The sequence below is a fragment of the Lycorma delicatula genome, chromosome 3 (assembly GCF_047948215.1).
Source record: "Lycorma delicatula isolate Av1 chromosome 3, ASM4794821v1, whole genome shotgun sequence".
Classification (NCBI taxonomy): Eukaryota; Metazoa; Arthropoda; class Insecta; order Hemiptera; family Fulgoridae; genus Lycorma; species Lycorma delicatula.
In genome coordinates, this window is record NC_134457.1 from 67675022 (window position 1) to 67697423 (window position 22402).

The 22402-nt window shown below is 29.8% G+C and overlaps 1 protein-coding gene across 1 annotated transcript in view; it reads left to right on the top strand.

Moving 5' to 3' along the window:
- LOC142320908 (limbic system-associated membrane protein-like) overlaps nucleotides 1-22402 on the top strand; it is a 1137362-nt gene that overhangs the window by 785340 nt on the left and 329620 nt on the right. Inside the window, exon 6 of the mRNA XM_075358890.1 lies at nucleotides 21911-22010. Coding sequence (XP_075215005.1) covers nucleotides 22005-22010 — 6 coding nt within the window. The 5' untranslated portion in view covers nucleotides 21911-22004. The remainder of the gene's footprint in view (nucleotides 1-21910; nucleotides 22011-22402) is intronic.

Consider the following 22402-nt stretch of genomic DNA (forward strand, 5'->3'; position numbering starts at 1 on the left):
GAATCTGAAAAAGTATAGCCAGCCTACCATTTTATAAATACTCTGTAAATTGTTTTTTTTCTATCTTTACAACCGGTAGGAAGTTTAAAAATTTATAAAACTGTTCTCACAGTTTTCAAAAATTTCTTTTGATACATTTCATACAGCATTTCATCAGCTTAATTTCACTATTTTTATTGTTTTATAAAAAGATAAATGTGTTATATTTTTAAAACATATCCACTATTGTATTTTGCTCGTTACATTTTCAGGAAAAATTAAATTTCTTTGGGAATAATAATTTATCATTATATGAATATAATGAATTCTTTTTTGTGGGAATTTATTCATAATACCTTCTCGGGTTGTGGGCTCAAGTTAAATCTAACATGTCTAAGACTTCTATGCAAAAAAATGCCGGGACCTGTAGAACTAGGATTCCTTCGTATTTTCTGATGAACCGACTCGATAACTCTTTATTCTTTACAATGACTCCAAAATAGTAAGACTGAAGTACTTACCAAGCAAATTGACACGTGTTTTCTCTGTAAAAAAACCCTAAGAAACGATTGATGTAATTTTGGATAAAATTACTAATGAAATAATGTTCTTAAATGATGTATGAATTTACAGGTTTTTACTTTGATGCTAGAACACAAACATTCTGTAATATTACTATATCATGAATGTTTATCTTTAGTTTGTTTAACACAAGCACATTATAATTGTTTTACACTTTATTTTAGTTATAAACGAAAAACTGCGGTAAGTGTATAATGTTGTCATTGTCATAAAGAATAGCTCTCATAATTATTATTCAATGATTTTTTTCACCAATTTGTCTCCTGGGGGAATATGTATGCAGTAATATATATTGAATTTTGCAATTATTGCAGTCTAATCAATTGTGACTACCTGTTCAGTTAAAAATTATATATTTAATTCACAATATCCCTCATATCTTTTTTTATAAAACTCATATGATATTGTTTTTGTTTTTTTCAAACAAATAATTTTGAAAAATACCAGAGTTTTGCAATTAGTTTCTATTATTATGATGAAAAAATTTATTTAGAAATTTTAATTACAATACCCTTATAAAAAAAACCTCATATTAATTTTTACGATTGTTTTTTTTTTCTTTTATGTAATTAATAATATAATATGTACTCGTATAATATTTAAGTGGAATGTAGACAACATGAATACATTATTATTTTTCATTTATATTACTTAAATTAATATGAATATTAATGGGAAAAAAAAGTGATAATTGTACTCGGCAATAATATATGGTAAAATTTCGCTGAAAATCGTTATAAATATACTGGTAAAATGTTTCTTAATTTCGGTTTATTGATATTATTTTCATTAGATTTAAATTGTAAGCTACCAATTTACATGTAACGGATATTTAATTAGGATAACTTACAGGAAATGCAAGGGCTTATTATATTAAAAAATTATTAACGTGTTGAAAACTACTAGTTTTAAAAGAATTATATTGTCTGATGTCCTATAAAATCTGGTTAACAGTATAAAATCATCGGCTGAAAAGATAAATTGTTACCCTATTCAACCTTTAAACGTTGATATAAATAAAAATATGGGTAGTGAAAATATGTACAGAATAAAAATCAATATTTAACTTTCTTCCAGAAAAAACTTTCTACAAATCATCTTTTAAATTAAAAAAATATCGTGAAAAATATTTCACAAGTTTCAGAAGTTTTTTATGATCCAGTACTTAGGAAAGTACTCCGTAATTTTTAATGTTTATCATAGGTAAAAACTGTATGTTTTATGAAAAATATATCATCTTTAAATCGCTTCTTAGAGTTCTAGATAAATTTTTATACTAACTGCTATTTATGAGAGAATTATAAGGAACTTAATCTTACCATTCTTTCATTCTTTTCTCATACTACATGTTTGAAAGGATATTAACTGTTAGCCACTGATCCAAGATAAGATATTACAATATTTTTCCCCATGAAAAGACATTGCGCTCTAATACAGCAAAAATATTTTTAACGACCTTGATTTACTAAAATATATCAAAATAAAATTAAAAAAGATAATTAATTTCCTGTTTTATTAATTTTACGATAAAAATCTTTTAATAAATTATTAAATAATTCCGTTGCTTAAATTTTTTTTCAGTGAAAAAATATATATTTAATAGTCACACTAACTCTCAAAAAATTATTGGATAGGCAAATTCTTATTAAAAAGAAAATCCAAAAAGCCTATTATTTTATACCATAATCCGGTATATGATTTGGTATTTCTTATTTGAAAATTTAATGTTTGATTACGAATAGCTTTGTAACATAAACTTTCTCTTTTCATTTCGTATTCTTAGAATCTAAACAGAATATTTCTTATTATTTACTACACGACTGCCCAAAAAGCAATGTAATGTATTTAGGGTGTACTAGTACGTATGTATGTTCCACTTTAGCAGATCAACGGAAGTCGAGAGTTCTAATGTTCAAATTCTAGGAAAAGCAGTTACATTTATATGGATTTGAGTACTAGATCGTGGATACCGGTGTTCTTTGGTGGGTGGGTTTCACACATCTCAGTAATTGTCGACCTGAGACTACAAGACTACACTTCATTTACATTCATACATATCATCCTCATTCCTCCTCTGAAGTAATACCTTACCTTGGTTCCGTAGACTAAACAGAAAAAGAGAGCTTAACGGCTGGACCGATTAAGATGTATGACCCCGCGTTGGAATCCTTATGTTACCGGGAGTGTTATACACTTAATTTATATTAATATGTATATATGTACCAGCTTTTACCCGCGGGTTCGCTCGCGGTGAACCTTTAAACGAAATACGCGAGCTACTATCTCATGTCGATCAGTGGCTTTTTGCCCGGGCATTTGCTCTTTAGTTACATCCTGCCACGAAGGATTACAGGTAAAAGTTACAAAGAGGTCAGGCCTGCTGTAAGTTCGTACATAAGCGAAAGCGTCTTGGGTGTATTCATGCAGATAATGGGAACTGTTCACAAAAGTAGAAAGCAGAATAACCATCTTGCCTATGTCGTTAGGTCTAATATTACCATCTGCGTTAATCGCATCTTGTAGATGAATGTAATTTTCAGCTCGTAATTTCGTCTGGTTTATAGAAATGTAACGAAGGCGTTCGCTCTCTACTTTAATATACATATCTACCAAGAATTGATGAAAGATTTGCCTTGACCTTGAAAGGAGATTGAAGTCGTGCTCTCGAAGTATCATGTGATACGCATAAAAATCTATACAGGAAACTTTTTTATTGGGAACTGGCTGTCTTGTTGTTGGATTAATGACTGGAATATTGAAATGATATCCTGGCTCACCTTTACTGAAAATTAACGGGGACTGCAAAGCATCATAAAATTTATGAGTATCGGCTACGCGTTTCAGCGTATTATCATGCACCCGTAACACTATGTCTCATGGAGAGCATGGGTCACCAGTAACCAAAACAGCAACTTCATTGATCATCGGTGCATTATAACGCCTCTCATGTTCGCCACGTGGAGTCCGATCAGCATGAATGACCACTATGTAATTATCTGGAGGCCAGTTTTCAATTGCACTTTTAAAGGTATTTACCAACAAATTTTGGCTGTGTAACATTCGTTGAATTTTCAATTCTGTATCTCTTTCGACTCCTTCAATATCCTGACAACGACGGTTTACTTCATTTTCTTCATCACCCATAAAATACACCTGCAAAAATTTATGCTGTTCATTATCTGCTGGAAAACGTGATCCAGTTTGATGATATATCTGTCCTTGTACAGTAAAATTTGGTGAAAATCCGGGCATGCTTATCACATTATCTACTCCAAAGGATGTCATTTGGAAGCAAGAGTTATACTTTCTGATTTTACTTAAAAATTGCTTCGACTCATCTCTAACACTTAAATATAGAGTTTTCAAAGGCTCCTCTGGTTCACCAAGTAAAGGAAGCGAAACTTTACCACTGGAATAGCACATTCCAGTAGTTTCATCTTTCCATTTCAAAGCATCGCAATGCTAGCATTTTCTATTCATTGAGCCAATACCAATTAAAGAATGCTTATGGTATTATGCTTATGCTTATGCTTATGCTTATGGTAAGTGAAGAATCATATTGAAATCCAAAATTATTAAATACAGAAAAATTTTTACGCATGAAATTTCGATGGCGCGCGATTTGCATTTCTTCATGAACGATTCTTCTCGCCTGCGATTGTTCAGGAGTTTCTCAAGCTCTTATAGCTGCCTGCTGTTCAGCTTGTCTTTCTAAACGAATTTGTGTTTGAATTGGCGTTTCAGCTACTCTTAAGGTAGCTTGGCGTTCAGCTTGCTCATCTAACCTTTCTTGTCTCTGAGAAGTTGTTTCACCAGCCCTCAAAACACATTGTCGCCTCGCTTGTTGTTGTCGTCTTAGTTCTGCGTGAGAGGAAGATTCTTGAGTTCGAGCAACTTTTGCCACCCGGGCCCGTGATGAATCTCTGGACAGGCTAGATTTGCGCTTCCGAGGCATTTTAGAAAAAAAAACAGAGTAAAAACTGAAAATAGCGTTAGAAGTAAAACAATAAACAGGCACCTAACCTCAAAAACTGGAAAAGTTTTAGTATTGCTTAGAAGTGACAGAAGAATAACAATAAATATAGAAGGATTCGAAACAGCAGAAGGACTATACTCAATTGAATAGTGACTTGATCGTCGGTATTACAGTGTTGGATTGGCATTTATTTCATTTACTTACTGGAACGCCAGATGGCATTGAATTTGGTCAAATTTTTTGTCGGACGATCACACCTACCAATATAAATTTTTTAGCCCTCCCGAAAAAAAATTGTTTTTTTTTTGACTAAAAAGTGTCCTATGTAACACTTTACTACTAAGTGTCCTTCGCAATACCTTTGAGAATATGTGTTCGAAGTTTCATGATGATCGGTTTCTGCGTAGTAACCGATGTAGTAGTTTCTGCGTGAAAGCGTAACAAACTCACATTCACATTTATAATATTAGTAAGGATATATATATATATATATATATATATATATATATATGTTCATATTAATATATATATGTTTAAAAAATATATACTATGTACAAAATTGTCACCCGTACACTCTTTAATTATTTTATATTAAAGAACAATGTTTGTCAGTAATGTTTTTTTTTATTTTGGCAATCGTGTTTTTTTAACTTTGTATCTTTTAATGGAATAATAAGAAGAAGAAAAATATTTTTTTTAGAAATCAAGCCGAGAAATCTCAAAAAGTTAATTATATCATTTCTGAATCAAGCACTAATTTATTGTATACATTATAAAAAATGCTACATTATAAATAATAATTTCCCCACTACTTTATAATTATCAGCAACAAAGATTTAAAATTGTGTTTAAAAGGATATTATTTTTCCCGCAATCATGTTGGCAAAAACCCGCAGACGATAATCGGCATTCGATCAACAAGTGACATGCAAAGTGCTTGCAATACCCGAATTAATCATCTGAAATGGGGTTTGAAGATTTTTTTATCTTAATGTATATATATTTTGCGGCCATTAAAAAATCTATCTATTTCTTAGTGATGGATAAGGTTATTGTCTAAATTTTGTTCATTTTAGATGCTTATTTTAATAATCATTAATTAAAAGATAACATATTAATCTTTAAAAAAAATAACAGCCGCATAATTAACGTGAAATCTACGTATAAATAAATCAAAACTCTAAATATGGTGGTTAAAGTTATTTTCATAAATTTAAAAAGATCGTTAAACTTTTCATGAATGTGTGCGCGCGCGCGCGTGTGTCATTGACAATATTTATTTATATATACGGATTGAATATTTTATATTTTACGAACTTATATCTCATAATTTAACAAGTTATTATATATAATATATTATTGCTGAACTAGGAACCATCTAATCTCTTTTATTGGAATCAAAGATAAATGGAATATATTTAAACAAAAAAGTAAACACATTTTTAAATAAATTATTTAATTATAGTTATAAAATTAAAACAGTAATTTCATTTCTCAAATCTACTAAGTTAAGAAAAAGATAACGGGTAAACATTTTATCGGTGAAATTCAGCAATTTTGACAAGAGTTTGTTGACAGCTGACTTTGCTGATTCATCCAGCTAGTAAAAAAAGTTTAAATATGGCCATTGGCTAAGCTGAAATTAAAAACCTCTTTCTAATGCTATCTGATGGATCGAATAAACTTTTGAAATATTCTACCTAGATATAAAAATTTATTTATTGATCTTAATTGTAATATAATTTGTATATGAATTAAAATTGAATAAAAAATTATCGAATAATAAAGCAATTTTCTAAAAATTAAATTTAAAACCTCCTAAATACAGTTTGAAATATTTTATAAATATTATTATTTCTTAATAAGGCAATCACTTCTCTCAATCTTTTGTTTGATCAGGAAAGAAAACTGATGACACTTACAGAAAAAAAGAAAATAATAATAAATATTAATAAAAGTGTTATTTTGGATTCAAGAAGGCACAAAACGCTAAAATTTCAACGGTAATTATTTATTCCCATTATTTATTGTTTATGTGAACTGTTTTGTGTTATTATTATACTAATATTAACAGATCCGCCAACAGCAGAACTTACTTATAACATGTAAAGTAAAACCAAGTTAATGTTTGTTGACTCAGCCGTTACTGAAACTGATGTGTACACTGAACTGGGTTTACTGTAGAACGCCGACTAAGTAAAGAGGATCCCATTGAGTATAGAGAAGAACGGTAACTTTATAAGAGTGTATAGAGCAATGGAGGGTTGGAATTAAATGTTAAGTGTTGAGGTAACCCGGTATGAGTCGCGATACATAATTCAAACTTTGTCTCTATTATTTTTTTAATGTTACCTTGCACTTGTTGAATTGATCCAGAATATGGGAAGACTGTTAGAGAATTTGTTATTTTTTCTACCTGTTTTCTTATTTTATGTGGTATCTCTTCCGATTCATTTCATACACAGACACACACACACAAATAGAGAGTGTGAGAGAGAGAGAGAGAGAGAGAGAGAAAATTGCTTTTACACGATTTTCTCTCTTTTGAGCTAAATATAAACGTTTCAGCAGATCAAAATCTGCTGAAAACATACTCGGATTTCATTTCTCATTTATTTTAAAAATAAATTTGTAATCCTGTTTTAGATGAATCGGGTTTATATTATGGTGGTATATTTGACTGCTGTACTTTTAGTGATATATAGTTTGAGATGTAGGTATACTTTTGATTATGTGAAAAGGAATATTTTTCATGGATGCCTCAAAGTTATCATATAATGCCTATCTGCCGTGATACAGGCTACTTGCACGATGTTCCTTTCTCTTGTTCTCTATTAGGACAATTTTAATCTTTTCCAGTCTTTGTTCTTTTGTTCTCCTGCCGATTCTTCTAGCACGTTTTAACCTTTTTTATTCTGAAGTTTTCTTATTAAGCTTATATTCTTGTTTACGCTCTTCATTATTTTTTTGTTTTTCATTCTGTCTGTCCGTCAGATTTTCTCCTGCACAACCTCTAAAACAAAATTTAAATGGCTTTTGTCTTTAGATTTCCCTTTTTTTACTGTTTTTATTTCATTTCCATACAGAAGTATGCTACATGTATAACATGTAACAAGTACATATATAACAAGACGCTTTCTGAAGTTTACCTTACTAACAGTAATGTTTCTTTCTACTAAACGCTCCCTTAACTACTGTTGTTTTTGTTTTCATTACGATTTTACTTTTGCAATCTTCTGGTAACATGATATCGTCGTATGGTCGTAGTATAAGTACTTGTATTCTGAATTCATTTGTGCAGACATTCATTATCTACTGTTTTCTACCCTCATTATGTTGGTTTTCTAACATTCGTTTTCAGTCATAGTCTCTTCTAACTCTAAAATCATCAGTCGATATCCTGCGCTTCATCTTCTAAAACCATCATATTGTCGCGTGTTCCAGTAGAATATTGAGAGACTCACAAACTAAAAATTTCTTTTAAATATAATTTATTACTCTAGACATATAAACAAAATAAGTAACAAAAATAATAATAAAAATAAAATAATATAGTGTAAATATATATTTAACATACAAAATAGTAATTGAAATAAAAAGGACAAGATTGTTTAATTAGTAATAAATGATAAAAACCAGAATTCAGTCCAACTTACTGAATTCGTTGCAATGACCATAATATTAATATCTAATATTGCATTAACAACAAGATAACACTAGAAACGTCTAACGTTCAAATAATTCAATTAGTGCAATCAAATATTATTACTTTTACTGTTTACAATAGAACTACCCTGCACTTTAAGAACGAGTAAAATACTGTCACTTTCACTACTGTTTACCAATAACGCATCAAACAACTTCTTACATTCACCCACTGACCACAATGGAATGCTCTTGATATACTCTTCACTCGTTACCACACGCTTACTGATATCGCCGTCGAACTCAGTTTTGCGAAACTATTCTGTTATCGCTTTTATCACAACTACGATGAACACGGCCTCGCAGAACGCGTCGAATTCGGGCTTGCGAAACTACTCTGTTATCGCTTGTTATCACAACTACGCTGAACGGCCTATACTGACTCTCCCCTGTACCCTGGCAGTATTTATAGTCTCTGGAATGCAGAACCAGTACCGGCATTTTAATTGTTGAAGCACAATAATTTCCATCATCCACGCCCTTACGTTTTTCTATAAATTCTTATTCCGGTCCGGTAATCCTTGTGGTCGAACAATAGCTTTTGAAGGTGCCATTGTCTGTATTACAAAGAACAAATTGTTAAACTTGTTTTTGTTAAACAAATTGTTACTCTGAAAAAAGAATCCCTTTTAATTTCGTCTGGATTTTTCTTTTCATTATTATTTCTCTTTCTTTCTTTCTTTCTTTCTTTCTTTCTTCTTAAATGAAAGAAGTCCGATACTCTTGTCCGTTATACTGATCCCGTTACAATATCATTTGCAGATCAAAAAAAAATTATTTTTTGCTTCCTGTCACAATGATCTATTCATTCTCTTCCAAAGAATCCCTTTTTTGTATTTTAAACATACATATTAATCAAGCCTGGGGATAAGGAACATCCTTACCTTACTCATCTTCCGACATTAAACCACCATTCAGTTTTTGTATCCCTAACTTTCATAACTGTTTTCTGATTCGGATAAAACTGTTTTTTTTTTCAGGTACATCTGAACAATTTTCTATCTTTCTAGTTTATTCTCTGGCGTTTTAATTCAATGAATTTAAAAACGTAATTATTTCTTTTACTCTTGTTTTACTACTTTTTTTGGAAGTATCTTTGTACTGTTGCCAAGTTTCGATCAGGAATTTCCTCACTTCGTCATAGTTTTAGCTCTGTGTACAAAATGGAAAACATTTTGTCGGTTGTTCTGCTGTGCAAACTTTTAATAACTTTGCGTCATTAAATTTTATATTAATATATTTGTTATTTTATTATGTAGAATATAAATATTATAATTTTACAATCGTTCACAATTCTACTGGCTCATCAATTTGAGTTAAAATAGTACAGCACTTCTCTCACTTCAGTAATACAACATAATACTGTTGTTATCTATTTTACCATCGAACTGACAAATCATCAATATTTCTTTTATTCTATTTATTAAATTCATTTCCCATTTTACTGTTGTTTTTTTATATTCTCTTTAAAACTACTTAATGCAAATTATTTTACCATTCCAAAGAACAATTCAGTTTCTAATAAACAATTTTATTTTATAAATTCAAAAACATCTAAAATTTCGTGCATCTCCAACATCAATTGTTTCAATTCATTTACTTTGTACTTGTATTTTTCCAAAGTAACACTTATCCTTTTTTCACTTTCTTTTCTTAATTTGTTGTGCATCACATTTCACATATCATACATGAATAAATATGTCATAATTGATTTGTTTTTTTTTACAAAATGAGCAGATGCGTAAAGTAACGTACATTAATACAACTGATTTAGTTTTTTCACACTGCAGACTTTGAAAACAAGGATCCAAGAAATTTTATTTTGAAGCAACCAGAAAGAACAAAGATTTAATAATTGTGATTTTACAATTAGATATCAAAAACCCTTGTAAAAAAAAACCTTCTCTTCTCTTTCTTCTTTAAACAGTTTTTCTTTTATTTTTCCATTTTGTGTCTTGAATCTAGGTTTTTCAAAAATGTGATATATGTTACTTATTTATTTAGCAGGAAGAATCTTGAATTTTTCATTAAATGATAAAAGTTACCTTTTAGTTATTCAACTGATCTGTATCGATACCCCAACGTAACCTGCAAGTGGAAGGACAGGTTCTTGGAGTTAACCTAGGTATTACAATGCAGTGTCAACCTATTTGAACGTTAAATGTAACGTTGTTGGTTAATTGAAACATAGCCTTTCTAGTAGTTCTCGGTTGAAATCAATTAAACTGTGTTTGTAGTTGAAATCCAATCATAGTGATATCATTGATGGAATACAGGATGCTGGCTGACCGCACCTGATGCTATCCTCCCATCCCGTTTCTGCCCCTCTTCTGATAACAACCACCACATTCTGCACATAACGATATTATGTTTATAACAACTCATCATTATAAATTCATTAAATGTAACAGACACATTACCGTTTTAAACTCCACTAGATTGTAATGCATGTGTTTGCTGCGTGTGTAATACGGTATTGAATCCTGCTTGCATTAGTGCTTCCCGCTTTCCCCTTCGTCTACCTATTCATTTCCTCCAAAACCGATAACATTTCAACCCGTACTACTACAAGTTTTAACACCATTAAAATCTGTTTTACATTGCCTGTTAATTTTTCAATTGTTTCCATTAAAACTACGTTCAACAATTAATCTCATTTTACAATTCATTATTTGTTATAGATTCTTGATGTGCATTCGTTTTGCTTCTTATTCATTTTAAAACTACTTTCTACCTAAGAAGTATAGTAATTTAATGCAGTGCAACTTTTTAATTAACTTATGACATTATTTTTGCAACTTAAAGACATATTAGATTGATTTAAGTAAAATTGAATAACATTTTCTTAAATTAATAAATACGCGTATTACGTTTATAGATATAATTAGTTTGAATTGAAATATGATGGGAAATAATTGTAACATGTAAATAAGCCAGTCCTTATCAGGATTCAAATCCAGTACATTCCAGATCAAAACCAAAGATGCTACAACTTTATTAACATATATTTGTATATTAAAATATTTAAAGATTAATAATTAGGAATTTGAACTGTTAAAATACAGAGTGTCCCATTTAAAACGCAACCCAACCTTATACTGGTAGGTATTGAAATAATAAAAAGGCATGTGTAAATGTAAATGTAATTTTTATTATTACCATCCATTACCTTACATTTAGAGTAAATGTTGGAAGTGGCCGCCATCTTCTTGAATACAAGCTTCAATTCTTTTTATAGCGTTTCTTGCAACTTTTTTCAAAGTTTGTGGCTGGATATTTAATACAGCTTGTTCAATATTGAATTTCAATTGTTCAAGTGTTCGTGGTTTGTTGCTGTAGGCTTTTTCTTTGAGGTAACCCCATACAAAAAAAATCCGCCGCAGTCAAATCTGGGGATCTTGGTGGCCAAAAGTCTCGACCGATAATACGATTACCAAAGAATTCCTCAACGAAATCAGAATTTGAACCTGCGTAGTGCGATGTCGCACCGTAATGTTGTAGCCAGCAGTGTCTGTCTTCCTCTTCCAAGAGTGCGATGAACTGAAATAAAATATCCTGATATCATTCTGCATTAATGGTGTATTCGAAAAAAATAGAACCGATTATTTTCTTCCGCGATATCGCGCACCACACGCCCAACTTCTGCGGGTGTAATTGTTTTTCGTGATAAACGTGGGGATTTTCAGCACTCCAAATTCTGCTGTTTTGGCTGTTTACGTAGCCATCCAAATGAAACCGTGCTTCATCTGTGAAAAGTAACGAATCCATAACATTAATTCCCTCACGCAGAAATCGACGGAACCATTGACAATATTGTAGCCGTTTTTTTTTTGTCGGGCTCAAGAAGTTGATGAACCGTTTGAATGCGATAAGGTTGTAATTGTTCAGATGTTGGACGAGTCCATTTCAGTAACGAGTAGGGGGGAGTATGCTTGACTTTTGAAATTTCATGGATGAGTGATTGATTGGTTGCGTTTTATATGGGACACCCTGATTATGTTATTTTTGTAAATTAATAAAATACTATTTTGAAAAGATTTCGAAAAAGCTCCACTGCTTTTTTATGATGCTCTTTACTTTTTCTCCATCAAAAACTGGTAAAATTAAATTTTATAAGCTTGCCTACTACAGGCATCGTAATAACTTTTAATTTACTTATCGGCTTTAAAAAAATGTAAGACTTATCCAAAACTAATTATTTACTTCCCAGTTAACTTGTTTAACCTCCGGAACCACCGTTAGTTATCGATGCAGAGGATGAGATGAATAATTTGTAGCGTGTGTGAAAATACCATGCCTGACTGGGTTTCGAACCCGGGACCTTCAGATGAAAGGCCGAGACCCTACCACTCACGACAGGGAGAGCGGCAATCACGCAGTTTATAAATAATAACTTAACTTATTATGATTCTTCCAAAATAACTATCAAAAGAACTATAAGAAATTATAGTTTTATTTTTTATATATACATCATAACAACAGAGATGGCAAAAAGAGAAATGTAAAAAGAGGTGATTTTGATTTCTAGGAGTGTCTAGAAATGCATCAAACAACTTACTTAATAGAGGTTTATGCCAAAAAATCTTACCCAATTTAGGTTTTCCTTTTCTACGTCGTCTTTAATTTTCTCTACTGCATAACTGTATGCTCAGTGACATCCTCAGATACTAAATCAAGCTGTCCGGATATAGTTTAATTTAGTGAAAACCATTATGGAACTATCTGCGTCAATCTCTCTCTCTCTATGATCACGCATTTCATTCACTAGCTCTCGTCTTTTGTTAATAATACGTATTTTATTAATATAATTTTTGTAAAACTAAACTACCATTCACACTAGACAATCTTATAGCAACAAGTAAAATGGATACAGCGCCGCCCCGTTATTTGTGTTTTCTAGAATTTGAATTCCATATAATTAAAGAAGGGTCTGTCTCATACCAAAATTACCTTATACCTTAATAAATTTATCTTTATATTTCTGTTTTTAACATTCATTTCTTTTGACGATTAATATTTATTTTTGGATTAAATTTCTCTTCTATCAATAATGAAGAACTACTATCGTTTTTCATTTCTTCAATTTTAGTTTCCGCTAAAAGAACTGTATAATCTGTTAAATGAATTTTATTTCCCTTATTTTTTTCTTTTTTAATTATTATTTAGCGCTAGGATTTTCTATTAAATCTTGTACAGAGAGAATGGAAGAAATAAATATTTTATTATAACTGGTACTTACTTATACGTTATAAAAATATGTCAGATATTCTATATAATAAGATGTTCCGTACAATGGGTGGGTATTCTATATTTTTCCCACGCCTGCACATGGGTAAGTAAAAGGAATATCTTCGGAATTTATCAGGATAATCCAAGGGATGCCGTCGAGAGGTATGTAATTGTTCTGGTCATGATTAAAATCTATCAGAATATTATAATAGTTAAAAATTGCAATAATTTTCATAAAATTTACTGCAAAATAAACAAAGAAACCAGTACAAAATAAATGATAATGTAGGAAATAAAATATTTAGTTTCAATTCGAAAAATTTTACGCCGTATATATATTTTATTGAAGAAAAATCATCACTATATACTAAAATAATAACATAAATATGGATTATTAAAAAATAATTCGTATTTTAAGTAAATATTTATTGATAACTTGGTTAAACTACCTGAATACTAATTAAATCTATTTTTAAAGAAAATGACGAACGTTAGATTTTGTAGTCTTTCTTCTGGTTTCTCCTTCTTCTTTCTAATAATAATTAACTTTTCTTCACGTTTACCTAAATGATTTTTTTATTGTGCTTCTTAAAAAAAAAAAAAAAAAAAAATGTAGTATGAAGCCATATTAATAATCTAATAGAATGAAAAATAAAAAATTATCTTTAATGTAATAATTAATTTTCTTTCATCCTATTTATATACTTACACACGTATATATATATATTTATATATATATATATAATAAAATATGCGCTATAAATATATCTTGTTTATCTTCCATTTATATATTTTGTATACTCACACTAATACTTTGTCATGAAATGAAATTAATTTTAAACTGATCCTAAGCTCAAAGACATAGTTATAGGGGCACACGCGCACTTACGCGGCTGCGGCCAGCGCCAGGAAAGCACCTACTGCCAATTTGTATAAAACTCATATGAATGAACGCGCCCGTAGCCGGTGTGACCAATTGGCCGCTGCGGCCAGAGGTTTGTCGTTCTGGCCGCCACGTCCAACCAAAATCTTGCGGTCAAAATTTGTATTAACCGTAATGGACAACGCGAACTCCAGGCCCGTATACGATCGGACAGCGACCTGTTCAGTTTTGTACAAACGTAAGCAAAATTCTGTTAAATTGTAATTTTATTGCGTAATTAAACAAATAAGTGTATACTTATATTTTTCAAATTTATTTTTTCTCTTGACTTTTTTTAAAAATATTGATTAGTTGGAAATTGATTTCGATACAGATAAATTCATTTCTGAAGTTAAAGAAAGACCAAGTTTATGGGATCTGTCTTCCGATGAATCTTCCAACAAAATTTTCCCATGCACAGATGCAATGATGTGTCTGTACATACCTCTAGTGTTTTTTGAATTTTATTTAATAATCATCAGTACTCTTGACTGACATTCTTTATGAAATTGATTTTTTTTTTCATGTTGACACAAATCACAAATAAAATTATAAAACATACCTTTAGAAAAACACGTAAAATGGGATATACCCAATTTTTTTTTTTTTTTTTTTTGCCATCTCAAGCGATTGTATAATTACACAACAACAGTTATCTCGGTGACATCCATTTTGAGACTGGACGGCCGAGGCGTGGCTACCATCTTGCTGGCCGCTTGTTCGGTCAAATGCAATGCGGCCGCTATTATACACGTTCCCACGCAAAATGGTTATTATTCTTTTAAATAATTTCAATTTTGACATTATCTTATTTAATTTTTTTACTTGATGAAAAACTTATACATTCGGTAAAGTAGTATGTAATTTTATTACTAACAACCGAGTCATAAAATTCCATATAAAGTAAGTAATTAATTAAAAAAAGTAAGATAGTTTATAGTTTTTTTTTTTTTTTTTCATATATTGCCCACTATTATTATTATGTAAGCATCTTAGACAGAAAATAAATTTTGGGTTAACCTACACTTTCTGACAAGTGAAAGGGGCAAAATAAATGTTTATATAAGTTAAAAGAGAGTGAGAAAACTTGACAAAAGTGTATTGTCAAGTAAAAAATTATTTTTAATATATATTCTAAATTGTTTCACATCCAGAAAGTTTCAGGAACAGTCCAGATTGATTTCATAAGCATTTGATTATTGTAACGTTGGAGGAAAATTCTAAAGTTACATTCTAAAAATAATGTAGTAATTTTGGTGTATCATATTGTCAAACTTAAAGCTCTTAATTAAAAATATTGCTTTTTCAACAAAATATAACTGCAACTAATTTTTTAAGAATTAAATTTGATAACAATTACTTATATGTAGTAAAACAAACCTTTGCTTAATTTATATTCTAGCGACTGATTAAAAACAAAAACATATTGCACAGATAAATGAATATTAGACTGTTTTAGATTTTGAACACAAGCTTATGAAATTTATTTTTTAAATACCCATCATATCTTTAAAAATTTATTTCTGCTCGTTATGAGAAAATCATATACAGTCAAACCTCCCAAAATTGAATCTCCTTAATTTGAATAACTCCTGAAATGGAATATTTACTTTGTCCCCTTGAAAAATCCTATTTAAATTGAATTAAATCACCTCCTTTATTCGAAAATTTTGAGACTTGATGTACATATTGCTTTGATGAAAACGTTTTCAATAAAGAAGCATAGTTAGCAGTAAATTCAGTTAAGTAGTCTATAGCGATCGTTAGTATGGACCGTGAATTTTATCCAGAACTGTACGCTTAATATTAATCAACTTCCGACTCGTTTATTTCCATCGCCGGTCGACGGAGTAGTCAATAACAAAACTACATGCACGGTTCCACTGTAAGATGAGAAATATCCGGTCTTATTCCTTCGCTGACAAAGCGTGGAGGAATGTTTGCCAGAAACAATTGCTTCAAACTTGTGGATTTTCGTCCGGAAAAGATCAAGATGTATTTGTAGACCCTTTCTCAATTTCAGAAGATGAACGTAATGTAATTTGTAAAAACTTTAACATTAGCTTGGACAAAATTTTATTTGACTTCTTCGCATACTTTGATGATGATATTGCATGCAGTTACTGCCACTCAAACCGCTGATATTATCGCGTCTGTGCCACATTCAACCATTCATAAGTATTCCAATGACGAAGATGAAACGGAACAAGTAGAAATTACAATTACATCAAAAGAAGCGAAATCGGCAATACGAATTATTCTTTGAAAGTCCAAGCGAACTCTGAAGTTCAAGCGAAGTAGAAGATGATGTATTTAGTACATTAGTAAAGATTGAAAATGCCTTTGATTTTCGAATCTGCTAAATTTGAAGAAAACTTAAAAAACAGTACAATTTTTTTCAAGAAATATTTAAAGGTATTTTACTGTATTTCATTTTTTTATTTTTACATAATACTATACACATTTTGTCTTGTCTAAAGTAATTTAGTACTGTAGTACATTATTAACATAAATATTTATTAAATTATGACATTTTTCTATACAATTTTTAAGTTTCATTATTTTACCACTCTAAATATAAAACTTCAAATCGAAAAAAAATATTGGTTCCTTGAGATTTGACTGTTAATAATAAAAAAAGATAAATAAATCAATACTTATGAGAAAATTTTAGTCTGTAAGGAAACGAAAATAAAAAATAATATAGAAATCTTTTGGAAGCGAATGGAAGGTATTTACTGTTTAGTACAAGAAGGTGAGTTAAAATCACTAAACAAAAATATACGTAATCCTTTAACACCCACTATTAAAATTTTTATAATAATGAATTTTTTTTTTTTTTTTGATAGTATTATCTTTTAATTACTTAGAATCAGATTTTTTGCTGCAAATTATATTAAAAATTTTCTTAAAAAAATATATAACACCACATTTTTCACGTGTTAAGACATTTCTGAACTTTTTATTAATGAAACACGGTAACGTTTTTTTTAAATACAACTTTTTTTCTGTACACTAATTCTATAATTATACATATATGTTAAAGTAATTTCGTATTTAAAAGGTTATTACCGAGTAATCATTATTCCCGCTAACAGCTATTCAGTTGAACATTCTCTATTTTAATTCCTTTTTACTGCTGTAAATTTTATGGCTGATTTCAACTACCACACTCCTTATTTTCATATCAACTCCTTTATATGCATTTCTATTTTATCGGCAATGAAAATTCATTTACTAATATTAGTGATTCTAGTTGATTTTTATCTATTTTAAATTTATCTGTAATTCCCTATGAGCTAACACTATATTAGACTCTATAATTAGTGGTAATCCTATATTGTGTGTGAAGTTTAGCATTTACTGGTTACTATTACTAAAACAATTTGTTATACCCGTAAAATTATTGTTAATTAAATGCCTAACATTGAATTTCAGTCAGTTCCAAAATCCACTGAAAACTAATAATTAGTTGCGAGTATGGTATTGTTTGAAGATGAATCTGTCGATAATTGATTAATTTCAATCAGTTTATTGAAGTCTGACACCATAACTTGAAATACTACTCTTATGCGGTTTTATTGTTACAGTACTTTCACTTAATTTAATTACAAAATAATGTTTTAATTGAATAGGTGCCAAAATGAAAAACGTGTAAAATAAATTCAGGGCTGGTAATAAAAAGATTAATCGTAATATAATTTTATTCGTTGAAGTTTTTTTTTTATAACATTACATGTGTCTTTAGTATATTAAAAAAATAAGCTTGGTTTTAACATTTTTTTTTATAAAAATATTCATTCTTAAAATAATTAGTGACGTTCATGTACCGATTTTAATTTTTTCTGTATGTTATTGCTTCTGTTTTAACCGTAATGGTTTGCCGGCTTGATAAAAGCTCAGAGTTACTCCTAAAAATTCCATACCCATTCCCAACAATTATAAGCATTCTTGTAAAGTTATTTTGTAGTTATTACCCCTAGCCTTCTTCAAAAATAATAATATGCTGTGGATTTGGAATTCATATCAGCATTCCAGTCTACTGAAATACAGACGACTTTTAGCAACATAATTAATTTAGCATTGCGTTCAGTCCACTTTCTGCCTGTATTACATACTAATACTTTCAAAGAAGGACATTTTGGGTAATTTTGTTTGTATCTTAGATTCTTTACACTGATCCTGATCATAATAGAGAAAATAATAATTAGCGTACGCAGAAATTAGTATAATACATTTATATACATACATTCTACAGAGTAGAATGTATTACATTCTGTGGGAATCGTTTTTTTTTCTTTCATTCTTTGTTTATTTAAAAACGTAAAGCCATTCATCCTAATACAAAATTAGAATAATCACTGATGTTCAGCTATAACAATTTTTTTTTGTGATTTCGCAAGATCAAGTTAAAAGGATGAAAATAATTATTTTAATTCGATGTTAGTTCCCGTGTTCCGACAGTACTTTGGGCATAGAATTTTAGTACACAATACGCTACTATCTGAAGAGTAATCGGCTAAATTTTGATACAAATTATACCGAAAAAATTTGATACTTGAAATAAAACTAATTTTAAAAAGATACTGGCAAATGAAATCTCGTTTCGAAATTTCTTTGCTTAATCGATGTTTTTATCAAATTTTCTCTTTTTGCGATAGCAAGGTGTATCGTTTCTAGTGTAAATGAAAAACCATTTTTTCCCCACTCTTTAGGCCATTCATAAGAATTAATTGGCATAAGAAAAATTGGCAAAAAGATCAAATTTTTAATTTGAAGCTATGACTTTCACATAATCTTACATATCACCATCGAAGCGTGTTGCCAAATCCATTCTGAGATACCGTTCTAAAATTATTTTTTACATTTTATTGCGTTTAATTTAAGAGTGAAGTTTTAAAGATTGTTTTTACGTACGAGTATTTTATATTTTCCACTTTTTAGTGCATTTAATATAAGGGTGGTTTTTAAAAAGTCTTTTTTATATCTTTTCTATTTTCAACTTTTTAGTTCATAAGTTTATACTTTACAGCTGCGCTAGCTCATAGGTTTGAGTGTATTTAGCGAAAGATCGGATAGGTAAATTTTACGATGGGTGAGTGCACTCAAAACATAGGGCTAAACGATCTAATTTCCGGATATTGAAGATCCGGTCAATCAAGAGTGTACCCGATGCATTAAACAGTTAGCGCTCGGCCTACTGATACATACACTGTTTAAATCGTGAAAATCGGTCGAGCGGTTGCCGAGATATTATAGTGGCATCCTATGGCACCCACTCCCCAATTTCTGAACGGCGCCCCGGGGGCACTTGAAAATATTATCATCTGATGGGTATCACTGGAAGCGGATGCGGTATCGTCGAAGGGGGTCGAAAAAAGTTTTCAGAGCTCTTAGACCGACGGTTTTTGAGATATTTGCGATTTTCGTCCGATTTATTCGGATCTGGTTAAAAAGTACTAAATTTTCCCAAAAGTTCCATATATATATCTCTCATATATATCGATATATATGGTATATCGATATATAGTAATATAAGAGGTAAACATTAGACTGTACTAATATCGAATTGCGATTTTCCGCTAGTGAACGGTACATTTCGGTGCTAAGCTAACGGGAACGCCCACACAGACACACATACAAATGCCGTTTAGTAGAGTAGGGTAATACATAAATACAATAAATATACCTTTATTTAATTTAGTTATTACAGGTACTATACAGTGCCTATGCATTACTAAATAATTTTAATAGAATATGTAGATAAAGAATAATACAATAATTGGTAATATTAAATAATTTTAAACAAGTATATTATTTACTTAAAACTGTTTCACATTTTAATCACTAACTTATACGAAAGCGGTTTTATTGCTAAAAATGATGATTCTCATTTTTTTTTTATACTTCTATTTTGCTTACCAATACTTTTTTTTCATTTAGAAAAAATTTTTAAAAAATACAAAAATTTAAACATAATAATGGTTTTATTTTAAAGCCGATTTTTTTATTTTTTTAAGATAGCTTTATGTAATAAATGTACTGCATGCTAATGAAATTAAACATTTTATAAAAATCTGATAAATGAACTGAAGTTACGGGCTTCTCAATGAGAAAACTTTTATTGTACTTTGAATACATTTAATTGTAAATTTAGAGATAAAACCTTAAATTAATGACATATTTAGATTACTTTTATCTGCCACTTAACAAATAAACTAAATTTATTATTCTTTTCTGTCATTCAGTTGGACTACTACAACCAATACCGGGAATCATAATTCGGAACTATTAAATTTTTTTTAGGGGGAAAATTTACGAATAAGTTATTCTCTTTAAAATTTGTTATTATTAAAATGATGTTTATTTATTGCTGCTAGTAAAACAGGCAGAAAAGCAGGCAAAGTAAAGGGTAAACTTTCAAAATGAGTGTAGGTATTCTCAGTTAAAATGTATTACTAACTATGTGTTAAATAACTAATGTATAGTTTATTTACTATATATTATAAATATATTGAAGATATTCATACCTGAAGGTAGCGATACCTAAAGGTATCTTAATAGTTGAAACTTTTTAAAAAAAATAATTTTTTCAGATCGTTTGTACATTCACAAGTTATTATGTAAATGTCATATACGTTATTAATTTTCACAAACCTTATTCATAGAAATACGATGTGGATATTTTGCAAGGATGAAATTGAAATAAAAACCTGACTCGAACCAAATTTTTCCTAGTAAAATTACTACTACGATAAAAAGGATGTAGATATCTACATCCTTATGAGATAACTCTCTAAAACTAGCATAACTATTCTCAGTAAAAATAATATATTCCTTGCCAAACTTGTTAAGTGAGAAATGAATTTGTTTCCCATTGACTGTTTAATTTACTTCAATATACAATGGCACAATAGCGCGTCAAACCTCCAAACCTCAAATGTTCGATCTTAAAAGTTACACACCTTCATTCTATTCACTACAGAGACTGGCTTTTTAATTAGCATCACTACTATAAAAGAAAGAAACTCTAATAATAATGCTTTTAATTGTGTTAATAATGAAAGATACAATAGTTTTTTAAATCTGCGTAAATAAAACATTCAGTAATTCTATTTATATCGTTGTAAATTTATATTCACTAAGTATATCAATTATTTTACAAATAGTGAAACTAATTAAAATTAGAACACAATGAATGTTTTCAGTATGGTTAATATAAATATTAACAACTCTGTACAAGAACTAAGCAGTTAATCAGCTGCTGTTATATCACTGAAAACCGTTAGTAGAGATTCTGGCCCAATATTTTTACGACCAGCATAAATACCTGGTTTTCTGTACATAATAAAGCTCACCCTTTGCTACAACATGTAACAATAAACTTAACTAGGATTTCTAATTCAATTTTTGATAAAAAATTTATTCAAATTTTAATTTTTCATTGAATACTTCAAATGTATTGGTGGTTACGATTAAAAACTAAGATTATATAAATATTTCCCTTTTTATTCCAGGTAACATAACTTGGAGAAATGTTCTTCATATCGTATTCTAATTAAATCATGATTTATAATTGAAATCAATAAAGTGCTGATTCACCTACTGAATATGGAAGTAAGTAATGCGCTACGAATATATCTATCTGTAAGTCAAAAATTCTTGTTTATTTAATTTTAATATTATCTTATGGTTTTGTGCGCGTGTTCGTGTGTGCGTGTGTGTGTGCAAATTTTCATCTAAAGGCTGATTAGATCCCTACCCATGCTACTCTCAGATGTATTAATAAACTGAGGCTTCCTGCATAAAAATAACCTATTAAAAAAAACGAGAATATTTTCCCATCATTGTAAAACCTACTGAGGACAGTTTTATTAGAATTTTAATCCTGAAGCAAACATTAATTACACATTCCCCTTAAAATAATAACATTGAAATTTTTATACTATAAAACTGACAAGAAATATATTAACAGAAGTATTCCTGCTGGACAAATTATTATAACTGAT